This window comes from Talpa occidentalis, unplaced genomic scaffold, assembly GCF_014898055.3.
Source record: "Talpa occidentalis isolate TD23 unplaced genomic scaffold, MPIMG_talOcc4v2.1 talOcc4.4, whole genome shotgun sequence".
Taxonomy (NCBI): domain Eukaryota; kingdom Metazoa; phylum Chordata; class Mammalia; order Eulipotyphla; family Talpidae; genus Talpa; species Talpa occidentalis.
The window spans coordinates 42,751,617-42,768,136 of NW_023604295.1; the positions used below are offsets into that span (position 1 = coordinate 42,751,617).

At 46.5% G+C, this 16,520-nt stretch overlaps 1 protein-coding gene across 1 annotated transcript in view; it reads left to right on the forward strand.

Moving 5' to 3' along the window:
- The window catches only part of ITGB5 (integrin subunit beta 5), a 106,952-nt gene that overhangs the window by 57,227 nt on the left and 33,205 nt on the right, over positions 1-16,520 (forward strand). Inside the window, exons 6-9 of the mRNA XM_037525407.2 lie at positions 2,171-2,332; positions 3,779-3,874; positions 5,515-5,604; positions 12,244-12,378. Of these exons, the coding sequence (XP_037381304.1) occupies positions 2,171-2,332; positions 3,779-3,874; positions 5,515-5,604; positions 12,244-12,378 (483 nt within the window). The remainder of the gene's footprint in view (positions 1-2,170; positions 2,333-3,778; positions 3,875-5,514; positions 5,605-12,243; positions 12,379-16,520) is intronic.

The window sequence follows — 16,520 nt, forward strand, 5'->3', positions numbered from 1 at the left end:
AGTGCTTTATTAGATTTTTTTTTTGCAAATATTTTTCTCAGTCTGTATTTTGTCATTTCATTATCTTAATGAAATGAGCAGATGTTTTTAATTTTGAAAAGGTCCACTTCATTGAGTTTTTAATCCTATAGATTATCTTATCTAAGAAATCTTTGACTATACCAACCTTAAAAAGATTTTTCTGAAGTTATAGGTCTCTGATCCACTTTGAGTTAATTTTTATATGTAGTGAGTGGTATGCGTTGAGCTTCATTTTTTTGCATTCCAGAAGCTTCCTTGTAACTCTTCCTATTATTACTCTTGTCACCAAGGGGAACCACTATCTTCACTCCTAACACCTTAAGTTAACTTCACCATGACTTAGAATTTCATTGCAGTGAGGGAACCTGTAAGTTTCTTGTTCTAGGTCCCAAAAGTATCTGGTCTCTTTGTTGTGCTTATGCTACTGCCTGGCACCCTCTTTTCTGCCTTCTCCCTCATTTCTTCTTCCAGCTTCCTTGAAAAGAGCCCCTCTCATACTTCCAGCTCAGCTTAAGTTTCATCTATCCTTAGTGTTCTTCTCTGGTTTCCATTGACATGCTTTTCATTAGGTGTTGAAATTGTTTTTTTCTTTGGATTGTAAACTCTTTGAGATCTGGAACAGGTTGTTTTGTCAGCGTGGGGCCTGGCATACAGTCGGAGGTCAGTACTTGCTCATTGAATGAGTGTTGTGAGTCTGAGAAACTAATTTCCTGAAAGGTTAATTTTCCCTTTTTTTTTTTTAAACATTTTTTTATGCATATAAGAACTGGGGTATAGGCCAGAGGTATGGGGGCAGTGAGAGGATTCACCAGAGACAGAGTGGAGAACAGAACAGGCAGACTGACTGAAATAAATACACTGCTGAGGGGAGCAGTGGGCAAGACAGGAGAGGTCTCGTGCCATGTGGGTTGCTCCCTGGCTGGGGATCGAACTTGTGCTGCCATGGCTGTGGATAGCTTCATAGTGCTGTGCTTAACCCGTGCCACTAGGAAGGCCACCCAAAGGTTAATTTTCTTGCTCATAGTAAACCTCCTGGCTCTCAAATTCCTTTTCTTTCTTGAACTTTTTCTCCCCCATGCTGCTTTTGGAGCAAGTGAGAAAATATAGTTATTTCAGGCTTTTAGCCATCATTATGGTGATGGGAGGATGATACCTGTGTCTGCCAAAAGAGCAGTAGCTTTCATCTTGCAAAGTCTGGGAACCCAGCCTGCTATTTCAATGTCAAATGTGCACCTGGAGATACCCTCAGCAATGTTTACTTCTTCATATGTTCACTCCAACACCAAAATATTTGGAGGTATCGTTTCACTGTTAGTAAGAAGACAACCATATCCCAGTTTTCATTGCTGTGTATCAGGATCTGGCTACTCCTAATGATGATGAGAGTGTGTTTTTGTGTAGAGGGATTGGTTGAGCTTCTCTTTTTTGGTATATGACTGTCTATTGTTCCACCTGTTGGGGCCACAGTGGCCAAATATGAAAACTGGAGTCCTGGATGGAACTGGATGGAAGAGTGGCACACGCGTCATAGTGAAGCTATAAAGAGACCAAGGAGCTAATTTGGTTGATTGTAAACACCAAATTGGTTCAATTAATGATTGGAGTGGTAACAGCTGCCAGAATGGATAACGGGATTTGCTAGGTCTCCACGGACAGACTGTGGAGACCGTGGTCCTCAGCTCTCTGTTCTGAACGGTTCCATCTAATTGGGGAACTGAAGCTCTCACTTACCTGTCATCGTAGGTGAGCTCTGGTGCCCAAGTGTGTTGTGGCAGGTTGGGGCGGGTTAAAGGCTATTCTGGGGAAGGAATGGTAGGTGAGGCTAAGTGGGGAGCAGCCCTTAGGTATGACTGAAACGAGGGGAGGTGCATGATGGGCTGAGTGGGGGCCTCAGGTGCATGGGGCCCTGTGTGGATGGGGCTATGAGGTTTGTCTCAGGTATTTAGGCTCTCCCAGCCCGGGCTGTGTCTATTCTGAGTGCTCTGGATCCCCTCACCAGTGGTTTTATGAGCGCTCCCCATTATACAAGCAAAGGATCCCTCTTACTCAGAACATGACCTGTGGAGATGGGCTAGTACCCTCTGGTGCCCCGGGGCAGGCTTGCGTAGCAGCCAGAAAGGCTTTGCACCATCACACTTCTGTCCCTCAGGAGAAGATCGGCTGGCGAAAGGATGCGCTGCATTTGCTGGTCTTCACAACGGATGACGTGCCCCACATTGCACTGGATGGAAAGCTGGGGGGCCTGGTGCAGCCTCACGATGGCCAGTGCCACCTGAACGAGGCCAACGAGTATACTGCGTCCAACCAGATGGTGAGGACCAGACACGGGTCCCCAGTGCTGCTCCTGTGACCCTGCCCCTTGGCTGAGTGCTCCCCCAGCCCCTGACACTCCCTCTGGCCCTCTCTTTTCAATGACCCCCTCTTTTCATTCTTGGGATTCAGTTTCATCCTGTCTTCTCTACTTGGGCTTCCAGAAGCCTCAATAACTTAGGATATTTCTCAGAGATTTCTGTGGCTGGTTCATCTTTTTTCCTTTGTGCACCTTAGTCAAGGGAGGAAGTAACTGGGGAGACAAGCTAGGACTCAAAGGGAAATGAGGGCATTGGGGACTGTATTCTGCAGAGATGAAAACTGGACAACTGAAGACCAAACTTGCTGACTTCTAGAAATGGGCTCCCCAGGAACTGAGTACCCTCATTGTCAGGCAGCAGCTGTCCTGCATGGAATGGGAGACCCTCCACTCCCAATAGTCTGTAACCATGGCCTTGTAATTTGGAAGAATTTTTGCAGTTTCAAACATGCATAAAAATAGAGCAGTGAAATGAACCCTCTCACACCTGTCATACAGACCCACAATTATTGAGATTTTGCACATCATTTACCATGCTTTCTTCTCCCTCCCATCTCCTGCCCCAAGTCTACACTCACTTCCCTTTCAAATCCACTCTGGTATCTTGCTAGAGGAAAATTCAAATTTTCTTTGCCAGACAAGCCCATTTTCTCCCATTTCAAAAGGTGCGCAGGGCCCAAGATTTCCATTTTGTCCAGGAAAAACGGAGTCTAGAAAAGGCATTCAAACCTATAGAATAGAACCTGGAAAGTACTGAACTGTTGGACCCCTGTATCCATCATTCCCCCTTAAAATCCTCAGGACATTGTTAAACTGCCTCTTGGCCACCTCCCTCCTTTGTTCTCAAACATCTTTGACTCAGTTTTTAGTCCAGGTGTAATCAGCCTCTTCTGCCCATTCACTGCCCCGTGCAGGACTGACCAGGACCTGTGGGGGACATGGCAGGCCCATCTCTTAGGTATAGGAGAAAGAAAATGGGCGAGGGGATCTGGAGGAAAGGTGGTAGGGAAGGGAATGTAAGCGGATGCTGATGGTAGATGGTAGGATGTGGTACCTGTTCTTTCTGGAGCCTGTCCACTGCCTCCCACCCCTGCTGAAAGATGGAGACACAGACCAGGTGTGGGAAACCTCAACTCACCGCTTCTCCATTCTAGGTTGGGAGGGGTAGGGGACGAGTCTGGCTTGTAGGTGCTGGAGGGTCCTTTTCTGGAGGGTCTTTTTCTTTGTAGCTCCTCACTTAGGAGCTGTTGGCAGGACTTGGTTATTAAGGGGCTCCCTGGGGCTTGGTTATTAAGGGGAAGGTGCTTCTCATGGCAAGTGCTAGGTTATTGCCTGCCTTTTAGAACCTGGTGCTTGTATTTCAGTCTGTTAGAAATGTTACAGCCTTGACTTTTGTTTTGACCCTAGGACTATCCATCCCTTGCCTTGCTTGGAGAGAAACTGGCAGAAAACAACATCAACCTGATCTTTGCAGTGACAAAAAACTATTATTCGCTCTACAAGGTATGTCTGGAGGGAGGAGGGAGTCTAGTGATCTGATTCAGGAATCCATGCTGAACCTCAGGTGAATGGGGTATTAGAATGTGGGGTGAGGAGTGTTAACAGCCTTACTCTGTGGGGGGAGAGCTAAAGAAGGGGTAGAATATAGCCCTTCTTAATCTAATGAAAAATAATTGTATTAAGGAAGCCATTAAGCATTCACCTAGCAGCACATACCTTTTACAAGGAATTTAAACATATGGTATCTAATTTGATCTTTGGAAATAATGTGAATTCCCATTATCAGGTGATAAAATGGACAATTCCAAAAGAGAAGGACAAAATGAAATGAGGATGTACAGAAAGAAAACCGAGACATCTCTAGGTTACATCAGTAATTCCAGTATTCAAGAACTTTATGCCTTCCCCTTGGAGTACGGAAGGCCCCTGGGTTAGTCTGGGACAGAGTTCCCAAAGAAAACAGAGCAATCTGTGTATGAATCTATTCTGTATAAAAGAAACTTTTTCCGGGTCAATCTGTGGTCTAGCATTATAAAGACCCCTTGTGAGTGTGCTCTTCCGATATCACAGGCAAGTTGCATTTTGAACTAGAAATCTCTTCTGCATTACTTAAGTGTGCATGTTAAGCCTAATACAGCCCAGCTCCCCTTGTACCTCCAGAGGTGGTTGGTTAAGAATTTAATCAGTGACTCCTCACCCTACCCCCGGGACAGCCAGCCCTGTCTCCTCTGCTTATCACCCAAAACCACACAGAAGAACCTTCACTTGATTGATGTTCTCGCCTGAGATTATTACTGACAAAATGCCACTTACATCTTCTTGAGCTCTTATCTTCTTTTAGTCTGAATCGATTTTAGGAGATTTTAGTAGAAGAAAACAAGGAAAAGAGCATTTTCCCCCTTTGTTTCATGAAGAGAGGACAAAGCGCATCATTTATAGAGCTCAGTTGCGCAGACTATACTGGGTATACTTCCAGATGTTTCAAGAGGGAAACACTTTGGCTTTAATTCTTGCTCAGAACCAAGGGCATGTTGCCTCTGGCAGTGGTCCATCCAGTCTAAGACAGGCTGTTTCTGTTACAATTACAAATAACTTCTTCAGGAGTTAATACAAATTAAAGAGGAAAGGCAAATGCTTCCTCTATCTAGAGAGACCCAGATGTCCTGGGAAGAGCGCCTTTTACAACTCGGTTCCCTACTAAGAAAAAGAGTCTGTCTCTTTGAGATGCTTTCACTTCTGCTGAACAGGTTGAGGGTATCCTCAAAGGGACCACATGTGTAGACTACCTGTGTAGACTAGGGGCAAGCTGGCAACAAAGAAAGTCAAGACTATGTTGACCTTAGAGAATGGAATTTCAGAGAGTTGTCCGCAGAAGAGAAGGTTCAGGAAGGAGCAGGGCATCATGGGGACAGATCTTGTTAGGTCTTGCGCACGAGGCCTTCAGGATGGCTGTCCCACAGCTACTGCTGCAACTCCGTTCTCGGTGCCTGGTCTCCCCACTTATCCTTGTGGCAAAACGTGGTGCTGGGAGCCCCTTACTGTTCTAGCTCTGTGGAGCAGAACAGTTTTTGTTTTTTTTTTCTTTGACAATTTAGAAGGACAAACTAAGCTTATCCCTGCTTTTTTTTTTTCTTCCCCTCAAGAATTTTACAGCCCTAATACCTGGAACAACAGTGGAGATTTTACATGGAGACTCCAAAAATATTATTCAACTGATCATCAACGCGTACAGTGTAAGTCCCATGGCCACCTGCACTCTCCCACTGAGGCGGATGTGCACTCGGTGCGCTGTCCTGGCAAACTGGGCTCTGCGTCTCCTCTCCTACCTCCTGGGTTTAGTGCCTTCACTGAGGCTCAGCACGGAGGCCATCCTGCTTGATGCATCCTCACTCCTCTCCTCTGCTGCCTTGACACTCATCACAAACTGATCACAGTGAACAAGCACGTGGCCCAGTCAGACTCACGCTTGGGTTCTGGCAGCATGGTCTCCAGGTCCTGACTTTTGGTGCACCAGGTGTGACTGGGCACATGGTGAGAAATGAGGAGATACACATGATCGGCCTTTCGGTGGACAGCACCTCGGGCCCTAGTTAACCTGAATTTCTCGGGGTATGGAGCTCAGCATAGAGCTTTAGACTGGAATGGAATAGAGCCAGGAAGAGTCAACAATAGGCCTTTTGCCTACATATTTATGATCTGATTATACTCAGGTCCTTACACAGGGAGCCTATTAGGCCTATTAAATTCTGTGCTTTTGTAACTCATCACATTAACTTGGGTACACATAGAAACTTACAGACACAGCATAGGAATCACTTCCACACCCAAGTCAATCATCCATGATTCCCAAACCTTTCTTCTTCCTGCCTTCCTTCCCCTTAATCCCTACATCCAAGAAGTCCTCGACCCTGATCTTCCTTTTCTGAGGAAAAAAAAATGGCAGGCACAGTTTCTTGTGCTGGGAAGTAGGTACCCTCTGCTTCCCTCCCTGTTAAGGCCCCCGAGGCTGCAGCTTCCAGGGCCCACCAACTCCTCAAGGAGCCAGGTAATTCCCAAATTGGAACTCGGAGTACTTCCTGTTAAAATAGGGCTATTCATAGTGTCAATACCTAGTTTAAGTAGCACTGTTAGTCCTAAACTTATATAAACTAGACTTGTGGGGCTAACCTGAAAACGTAATGAACCACCATGGCATCAGTGTGTGTGAGAAAAGCCATCTGCTTTCCCAACAGCTGATCTACAGAGGCATATTTGGAACTCTGCCTATCCACTCTTGACTTCGTCAGCCCTCTAAGGTAGCCCTGTTTTGACTTACAAAGACCAGGAGCCAATGCCCTCAGCCTTGGAGCATGGGGTGTGGCCTGCCCTCACTTGGTCTTCTGGAACTTCAGTGTCTTGAAGGTAGTGAGTGCGCAGCAGTGAGGATTGTGGCCGGTTTTCCTTTTTTCTCCCCACCCATCCCTGCCCTGTATGCAGTTCAAGGTCCTCTTCCTCTGACAGTTCTCGGATGCCTCCTCACTCCTGGAACTTCCTGTTGACAGAAACTAAACCACCTCCTCTCCTACCCTGCCCCCCCACATAACAAATCTTTTTCATCTCTGACCTTTAAATCTTCACCAGATCCAGTAGGCCACCCCAGAGCCCAGCGAGACAGGGTTTCCAGATGAACTTTATACCTACTGGCTTTCAGATCCCCACAGACAGTGGAAATGTGACCCTGAGAGAATGTGTGGAGTGTGTGCGCGAGGCTGGGGGCCTGCCCAATGTCACCTTCCTTACTAGGGACACCTCATCATGAAATTTTTGAGGTAAAAACTCAAAACTTTTTTTGAACTTTTACTAAACTAAAGTCAGTGTGACAGCCTGAACCCCTGACCTGAGCTGCTCTCCCTCCCCTGTTGGGGCACTGGGGGCTCTGTGAACCCCAGGTCAGTAGGGGGCTGCTGCTGGTTGTGCTCTTCTCTGGTGGGGTGACCACACCATACTTCCTACTGAGTCAAGGCCTTTAGAGGAAGAAATAATGAAGAACAAGCACATCTTCGGCACCAAGGTGGGGTTGAGGGTGTTCTCCTGGGTTTCTGGGGAGGAGCCTGTTCCCAGCATTTCCATCCTCAGTCAGCACCTGAGTCCAGATGATCCCCTATTCCAGGTGACTGACATACATATGGGGCTCCCCCTGGGCATTTCCTGAAGAAGGTCCAGGCCTTCTGCTCCTTGTAGCTTTTACAGTGAAAGGCATCATGACACTCGGTTCCACAGAACTGGCTGAATAACATTCACCAGAAACAGAAAAAGCCCTGTGCTCAGCCAGTGGCTGGTGTGGTGCATGGTTCTGTGTGTGCATGCTGGTGCATGGGGCCCTTCCAGCCAGGAGCACAAGCTGTGAGTGCTGGATCCCTGGATGGGATTTCATAAATACTTGCTGGTTGTCTTTCTCTGAGATAGGTTGCATTTATATATAAATGCAGGATTCATTATATATAAATTTCTTTCTTTTTTTAAAGATTTATTTATTTATGCATACAAGAGCTGGGGTACAGGCCAGAGGTGTGGGGGTGAGAGGATTCACCAGAGACAGAGGGCGAAACAGAACAGGGAGACTGACTGAAATGCACTGCTGAGGGGAGCAGCAGGCAAGACTTGAGGTCTGCTGCACCATGTGGGATTTTCCCTGGCCAGCCGGGGATTGAACTCGTGCTGCAGAGCCTGCGTGTTGCTTCATAGTGCGGTCTTAACCCCTTGTGCCACCAGGGAGGGCTATAAATTTATTTCTTAATAGAAACCCAAGCCCCTAGAGAAATATGCTGTGTATGTGGAGGTCAGGTGGAGACGGGGAGCCCTCTGCTGCTGGGGAGTGGGATGGGATGAGCAGTGAAAGGAATCCCTTCCCTGGGGAACTTAGGAACCTGGGTGAATGCCCTGAGGAACTGTGGGAACCTAGCTCTGTAGCCAGACTGGGAAGTAAAACGGTTCCTGTTAGAGAACCTGGGAGGAAATGAAATCTGTGGCTTGTGAATGACTAGAGCCTCAACTCTTAAAGTGGGCAATTGCTATAATACTATCAACCATGGCTATTCAAGTTCAGTGGAAAATTTAAAAACCACTGTATTGAGATATAATTAACAGAAAATAAGCTGTACAGATTTGAGTGTACAATTGTAAGTTTTGACACAAGTACACACCTGTGAAGCCATCACCCCCAAGATACTGAACATGGTCATCCCAAAAGCTGTGATCTTGGTAGTTCCACTACCACCACCCCACTTCAGAAATTTGTAAAAAAGATATTAAATACAGAAACATAAAAAGAAATAAAGAAGTATAGAAACGTGAAACAGCAAGGTATTTGGAGCAGAGTCTGGGGGTGAGGTGGGGTGGGTATGTATGAGTGAGTGAGTGTGTGTGTGTGTGTGTGTGTGTGTGTGTTCCGGTTAGCTCTGGTTATCCCCTCACCTCCTCCTCACCCCGGCCAGGGTCCGAGCATACCTTAAATGAACTGTTTGTGTTTCTCTTGCCCCCCACCCCATCTCAGTGGTTTCTGGTGGATTTCATCAGAGACATGTGACTGAGCGTAGGGGCTGACTTGTCCCCATCTGTGGGGACATTTTTGGTTGGAGCCCATGTAACAGGCAATGGCGATGGTGTTTAATGGGGCTGAGAAGGAAGCGAAGTGGAAAGGGTGTGTTTAGTTTAACATCTTATAGAATACAGTCTGTCACATGCAACTTGTACAGTGTGAAATCTTGGGCTCTGAGTTTCAATTTATAATTTTTTCTTGCTGTGCCAAATTCTTGATTGTGAGAGATCACCAAATCCTCCCAGGGGCACCGAGCACCGTGGTGCTTTGCTAAGCAGTGAGTTTTCTTCCAGAGTTTGCCCACAGGCCCCAGTGTACATGTAAGACGCCCGCATCAGGTTGCACTGAGAAAGGGGAGGTAGTATTTGGAGACACCACTGGGGCCCTTTGCAGAGCAGGAAAGAACAGAATGAGCTGGAAACCACTCGAGCTGAATGTGGCGGGTGACATCAGAAGCTGAAGCACATGTTTCTCTTTTTGTTGTTGCCATACAGTCTGCTCCCACCCTCTCCACAGCTGGCCTGACTTAAAGCAGTTGCAGATGTGACCTAACCTGACCGAGTATTAAATAGCCTTTGCACTTGTAATAATCATGACATTGTCTGCTCACCCTCAGATGAGGAGTAAAAACTCATCTTCAGGGGCAAATCTGACGGGAGTTAATTGAATGTCAAGAGTCACACATAAGTCTTCATACATAACAACTGCATTGTCTATGGCTTTGACCCTCTGCTCTGTCTTGGATTCCGTCCATTTATTTATTCATTTACTTGTTCAACAAACATATCCCAACAGCCTAATGTGTAACAGGCCCCATGCAACTCCTTGGGATAGACAGTGAGCAGAACACACTCCTACCCTCCAGGAGCTCCTGGTCTTTAGGGGAGACTGACCCTTATAAACAGGATACAACCTGACCATCCACACTCGCCAAGTCAGAGCCAGTTTCTGAAGAAAGAATTATCAGGTGTGATTACAGAGAGCACTGCTGGGGGACCATGGCTTGGTTCTGGTTCTGGTTCTGCCTGCCTCTGGCAGGGAGGTAACCTCAGATGTGACTTTTTCTTTGGCTTTGCTTCCCACTTTCATGAATCATCTCCATGGTTCCTAGCTCTCTAACACTATAAGCGTTTCTGATTCTACAGACTGTCTGGGGAGCAGGAGAAATACAAACTTCAGATCAGAACACAAGGTTTTGGGGGCTTATGGGCAGGACAGAACATAGCATTACATTTCCATGCATTGGATGGAAGGAGCCACCAGTGCACCTTCTCCTTCTACCAAATCCTCCATTAACACTTCCAAGGTGGCGCGTAGGCGGGCCTGGAGGGGGTTGGCTCTGATGCTTCCTCCTAGCAACCTGAGTGTGAACTATGGGCTCCCGTGTTTCATGCATCTGGTCTCAAGTAATTTTTTACATCAACCCAACCCCTTTATGACACACTATTTTGCCTCATCTTCATACAAACTCACAATTTAAAATACTTTTTAAAATAGGCCTGAACCCCTCAGCATAATTGTTGTTAAAATATCCTTCCTTTCATCTGTCAAAAGCTTGTGCCTGGTCCCAGACAGAAATACCATATGGCCCTTGGACTTCACAACTCAGTGGGAAAAACAGATTTCTAAATAACTAGCGTCCCTTGGCAGGCAGTGCCATGTGTGCTGAGTGGTGCTCTCCCAGCCCTGTGCCAGTGAGGCTGGCACTTACAAGGGGAAGTGGAATTAAGAGGGAGAGTATTTTTAGAGTTGTAGAAGCACTTAATATTTTGTGTTGCAAAGAGAGAGACTATTTCTTGCAGAGAATATTTTCAACAAGCTGCTAATTCGTTGGGAAAACAGCATATTTAACTGAAGCAAGTTTAACACTACATGGTCAGCAAAAAAGAAAAAAAAAGGAAAAGGAACCCCATGAGAGCAAGAGGTAGTTCTGCCTGTCATCTTGGTCAGTGTTGTGCAGTCTGGAGTGGGCAGGGAGGGCAGACGGGCATCTGCAGGCTGGCCTTGCTGCTTCTTGCAGTGCACGCGCAGAATATACTCAGTGTGTAAAATGCTGGTTTTGATAAGATATGACCCAAATACAAGCCAATAACTTCATTTGGCCTCATTCTCCAAAGTACACCCTTCTAAGATACTTTTTAAATAGACATTTCAGAAAATTGCAATTTTTTTTGCAAACAGAATATACCTAAGTATCCAAAAGCCATCCATATCTGTTCAAAAAACAGAACATATTAACACCCAAGCCCCTGTCATACCCCTTCCCATTACTGTCCCCCAAGGGTAACCACTGGTTTTGAATTTTTTTGAATTTGAATTTTACATAAATAGAATCTCACAGTAGATGGGCCTTTCGTGTTTGGTTTCTTTTCTGCCAGTGCTATGTTGATGAAACTCATGTATGTGTGGTATTGTCAGATCCACTCCTTTATGCTACTGTACTATGTGGACATACACAATTGTTTTAAAAAATCTTCTCTATTGTTCTGACAGGTTTTTGTTAGTTCTAGTTTCTAGCTGTTACAGAATGTAGCTGTGAGGAATTTGTGCCTGTCTTGGCCAGTTTCCACTATCATCCAACAATGTACAAGGGCCCCAGTTGCTCCATATTCTTTTCAACACTTATTTTCAGTCTTTAAATTTTTCTATTCTGATGATTCAGTTCACCTGATTTTTGTTTTACCCACGGTCCTAAGAACATAATCCACTCATAAGATGTTAATCTCTCATAATGTAGTTCCAAACTCAGGCATGTGGACCTCATCAGGTGGGGGTGGGTGTGCTGTGAATGATAGGGTGGATTGTGCGAGAAAGTGCCTGCTGACCTGATTTTAAAGGATGATAAGGAGCTAGCGAGGGGCAAAGAAGAGACAAGAGCCACTGAACAAGGAACTTTATCCCAGGCATGTGCAAAGGCTCTAAGTTTGAAGAGCACATGGCAAGATTTGAGGAGCTGCGTGTCTGAAGCTGAGGGTAGTGATGAGAGGTGACTCTTGAGAGGACAGCGTGGTCAGAGCATGAGCCCTTGAAGCAGATAGTAGCATCAATTGGCAGGTGAACCATTTTCAACTCTGAATTCAAGGAGGAAGACCTCAGGCCATGTCTAGCAAGATGGTCTGTGGGTGAGAGAGAGGGAAAGAGAAAGAGGAGCAGCTAGCCAAACCACTGATTCTTACCTCAGCTTGAGACTTCTGACTTAGAAGAAGCCATGCAGCTGTTTGGAGAATCTAGGGAGAGCGTCTAGACTGTTGACCTCTGTTAAGTGGTTTTGGCTTAATCTTTTCTCTCTGTTTAGAGCATCCGGTCTAAGGTGGAGCTGTCAGTCTGGGATCAGCCTGAGGATCTTAACCTCTTCTTCACTGCTACATGCCAAGATGGTGTATCCTATCCTGGCCAGAGGAAGTGTGAGGGCCTGAAGATTGGGGACACGGTAAGTCCTCTTCCTCGTTTATGATGCCTGTTAGCATTGGTCATTATTCTTTGGTTTCTGATAAGGACCTTGAATGTCACAAAGTCAGTTTGTATTCTGTCTTCCAGCTCAGCGTGGGGTGGCTTTCCTACGCCTGCTCTGTGTTGTGTCTGTTAGGTGCCAGGTGCAGTTGTTTAGGAGCTCCCATGCTCCTGACCCTTAGTGCCTTGCCCGAAAGTTTCCCCAAGTTTTCACTGTGCCCTTGGTGTTTTAAACCAATATTATCTTCCCATGATAGGGATGAAATCAACTGGTAGAGCATGGGCAGGAGTCTGAGAGTTCTGGCCTTCATACCTAGACCTCTTAGCATGTTCTGTGCTTTGGGATACATAATTTCTGAAAAGTTTTATGAATCAGACAAATAATGTGGGTTGTTGAGCACACACGTAGAAAGGGTTGTAGCAGAGTAATAAACATACTTTAAGAGTGTTGATAATGTCAACAGGAGGGAAGAGTTGACTGTGGTTCCAGATGTTTCTTGTCTGTTCATGGTTATGACTAGCTTGAGTTGAACTCATGGAAAAGCTATATCAAATATAGGGAGGTCACAACAATGAAGAAAACACATTGTTTTATAAAGCAGATAAACCAAGACTTAGAAGAAATATTTTTCACTGCACAGAAGTAATCTCTTGTATTTGGTTCAGGACAGCAATAGGGCAGAGGGGACTTGTTTTAATGGTAACTTTTAAGAGAAGGATCTGGTAGGTTGTAATGGCTCAAAGGCTTAATGTGAATAAATACAGTTGCTTGAGAAAAAGGTCATGCCAGTTGAGGTTGAGTTAATGGAAGGCTTCTGAAATGCCAGAGATGATGGCTCCTCTCTCCTTTGTTTGGGTCAGACTGCATCTGGAGTTCTATGTTCAGTTTGTTTTTTTAATAAAAACAAGCAGCCCTCATGATGAATTATCTAGAAACTAGGAAAGTCAAGGGAACTGTTTGTTGATAATAACTGTTTTTGTTAATGCCAGCATAAAGTTGGAGCTTCTTTTGGATGCATGAAAATAAAGCCAAGTTTTGCTGCCTTAACCAGAAAAGGGGAAATCACTATCAGAATATTGGGGTTGTTCATGGACCCAAATGGGAAATACAGTTTGTCTCTGGAAGGACTGGAAAGCAAGTAAACAATGAGTTCTCTTTATGTTTTCCTCTTGTTCCCTGTGAGGAAGTTATTGTTATTCATGTTGACAGATGAGAAAAACTGAACCACAGAGTTTAACTACCTGAAGCTACACAAGCCAGTCAGTAGCAAAGTGGAAGGTCAAAGCTAGGGCTATTTGAGTCTAATTAGAGCAGCCTATTCTATTCCATCAGACCTACTTCCAAGGATCTCAGAGCAAAATATGATAATAAACAGGGTTCTCCACACAGGGCACAGTTTACTGAATGCCTTTTAGCACCTTGCCACATTTGGGTCACATACCCTGTGGCTCAGGTTGGGAATGGGGCCCTGCTCTCATTGCTGCTAGGGAGCCTGGGATTTGGGGGTATGATCAGCTAGCCAAGGTGACCCAGCTAATAAGCAGTGTACTCAAAACTCAAGCCAAGTTCATTTCACTCCAAATCAAGTGATCTCACTAGTCATTGTCTCCTTATCAAGGAGGGAATAATATGGTTTGTCAATTTATGGGGATTTCTGATAAGCCCTGTGCCATGGTGGGGCCATTACTGCTACTTTCTCTGCTTCTTGCAGCAGCTGGTAAGGTAGACGTTACTCCCCATTGTATGTGAGAAAAACTGAGGCTCAAAGAAGGGCCAGAGAACTTTCCAGAAGTCCTGTGGTTAATGAGCTGCTAAAACCAGGAGACAAGCCTGAGATTAAAGCTGCCAAACTCCATGTTTTTCTTATATCTCCTGCCCTCTGGAACCAAAAGTATGAAAAAAACCCAAGGTGGGATTATTGCCACTTACTCATCAACACCCTTGTGGTTTTGTTCAGGGATGCCTCAGAAAAATAGGGAAACATTATCCAGAAACCAGAGAGATGTTTTAAATGGCATTTTTTTTTCCCTACAAAAGTGAAAAACTCAAAAATGTTTTCATAGGGCTTATAGAGTCTTTGAAACCATAGAGAAAGAATGGTGCCCTCCCACCTCCTCCCCCTTGACAACCTAGGCAGGGGCCTCCCTCAGGGTGCTGGGGGCCATGGCCTGTCCACGTGGCAGGTCTCCATGCTGGCTCCTGCTGTCCTCTTGTCAAAGGGCCCAGTCACATGGCCCCTGGTCCCACTGCAAGGGCCGTGGACTTTTGTTCTCTGTGAATGAAGACAGGCTGGCACAGAGGGTGGCCACTTGCCTGTCATAGCTGGACATGATGCTCTCGCAAGGGCCATGCCAGGTCACGAAGGAGAGCTCTGAGAGCACTGGTGCCCATGCAGGCAGACCCAGCTACATAACTTAGAGGGCCTAGTGCAAAATGAAAATGTGGGGTCTTGTTAAAAAATTATTAAGAACTTAGCGTGGCAACAGCAGAGCCTTAGACCGAGCACAGATCCCTTCTAAGTCTGAGTGTGGGCACAGGCGTGTGTTATGGAGCCAGTCCTGGCTTGGAGAATTGAGGGAGCTTTCCTCCAGCTCCCTTTTTGCTGAAGGAGAGGCACTTCCAGCTGAGACCAGTCTGCTTTTCTTAAGCCTGGGCCTGTCCCTTCTCTCAGGCTGAACTGTCTTCAAAGAGTTTACAGTTGGGCCTCGGCCAGCAGGCTTACTATTTCATATGTGGGTATTTCCCCTTTGACATTTGTCCCAAGGACAGATTGGGAGGAGGAAATAAACATGCAGATGAGCCAACTCTATGAAGGGTGACAAGTGCAGTGATAAAAATTGAGCTTGGTGCTAGGGAGTCCCAAGCAAGACGCCTGGAGGGGTGTTGTTTGAGCTGAGACTTGGAGCATGGGCAGTTTTCCAGACACAGGGAGGACAGGGAGTCCCACTGGTGGTCTTAGCAGCAGAGGAGTTTTGAGGGTGTGAAAGAGCATCCTCTTTTGCAAGTGGGAAGCAGCCTTGGATAGTGAATTGGGGGTGGAGAGGAGAGTGACTACAGCTGGGGCTGCAGAGGTGGGCTTCTGCCATGCCTTGTTGTGGGACGCACGTGCCCAGCTGAGGCACCTGATCACCCTTTAGCAGGTGGGTGTCTTTCATGCCGTGAGTTGGGAGGACTGCAGACAGGTGTGGGAATGGTGAGGTGCGCAGTCAGGAATGTAGAACCAGGACTCTTCTAGAGAAGAGAGAACAGGAAAGCAGATGGTGCCATGGCATTGGGATCTCGGGAGTCTGTCCTGTGGACATGGGGGAGCTTGGGACAGCTGGGTCCAAGTGGCATCTGGGCAGATCTCACCTCCCCATGTCTAAAACTTCCTGTGAAGCAGGAGGCATGAGGGTGGGGGTGGGCAGGCCTGTGGTCACTTCCAGCCAGAGGCTGTGGTTCTGTGGCTCCCCTGTGTTCTCTGCATCAAGATATCTATCCATGATAAAGCAGGAGAGGTGGCAGGCGCGTGGTGCCAGGAAGTCCTTAGAGAGAAATATGCCTTAAATAAACCGTAAAAGTCCCAAGTCCAATGAGGTTCTCTTTTGGTAACTCCAGGCTTTTTCCCTAATTTTCCTCTCCTGGTTCCAACACCAACAAGGGCTGACTGAGTGGCCTGGCCACTGGGAGTTGGCTTTCTCATGAACTGGTTCGACAAATCAGTATGCAAGTGGCTGGCTGCGCGGGGGAGCACTCGGGCCAGTACAAAGGACCCAGTGAGCCCTGTCATGGACTTCCCACGGTGTCGCCCGCTCCCGTCCCCTCCTCTGGGGCTCTGTACCCCGTGCCCGTCCTCAGTGCTTTGTTCCATTGAGCTCCTAGTGGACTTGGCATCTACACAGCCCTGGGTTTGGTGGGTTTGGAGTGGGGGCTGGGTCACCCTTTTGAAAGGGTGGATCAGGCCAGCAGCCCTTGGGGGGACCAGGAGCATCCCAATGAGTTTAAATAACAACCTTGGGAGGGAGGGAAGGCTGCTATGTCCGTGACCTTCCTCTGAAATCTCAGAATTGGAGAACAGAAAGTCCCAGGAAGTGGGGAGCCCTCAGTGTCAGTTGGAGTCCATAGTAATTAGGGAAGAGGTA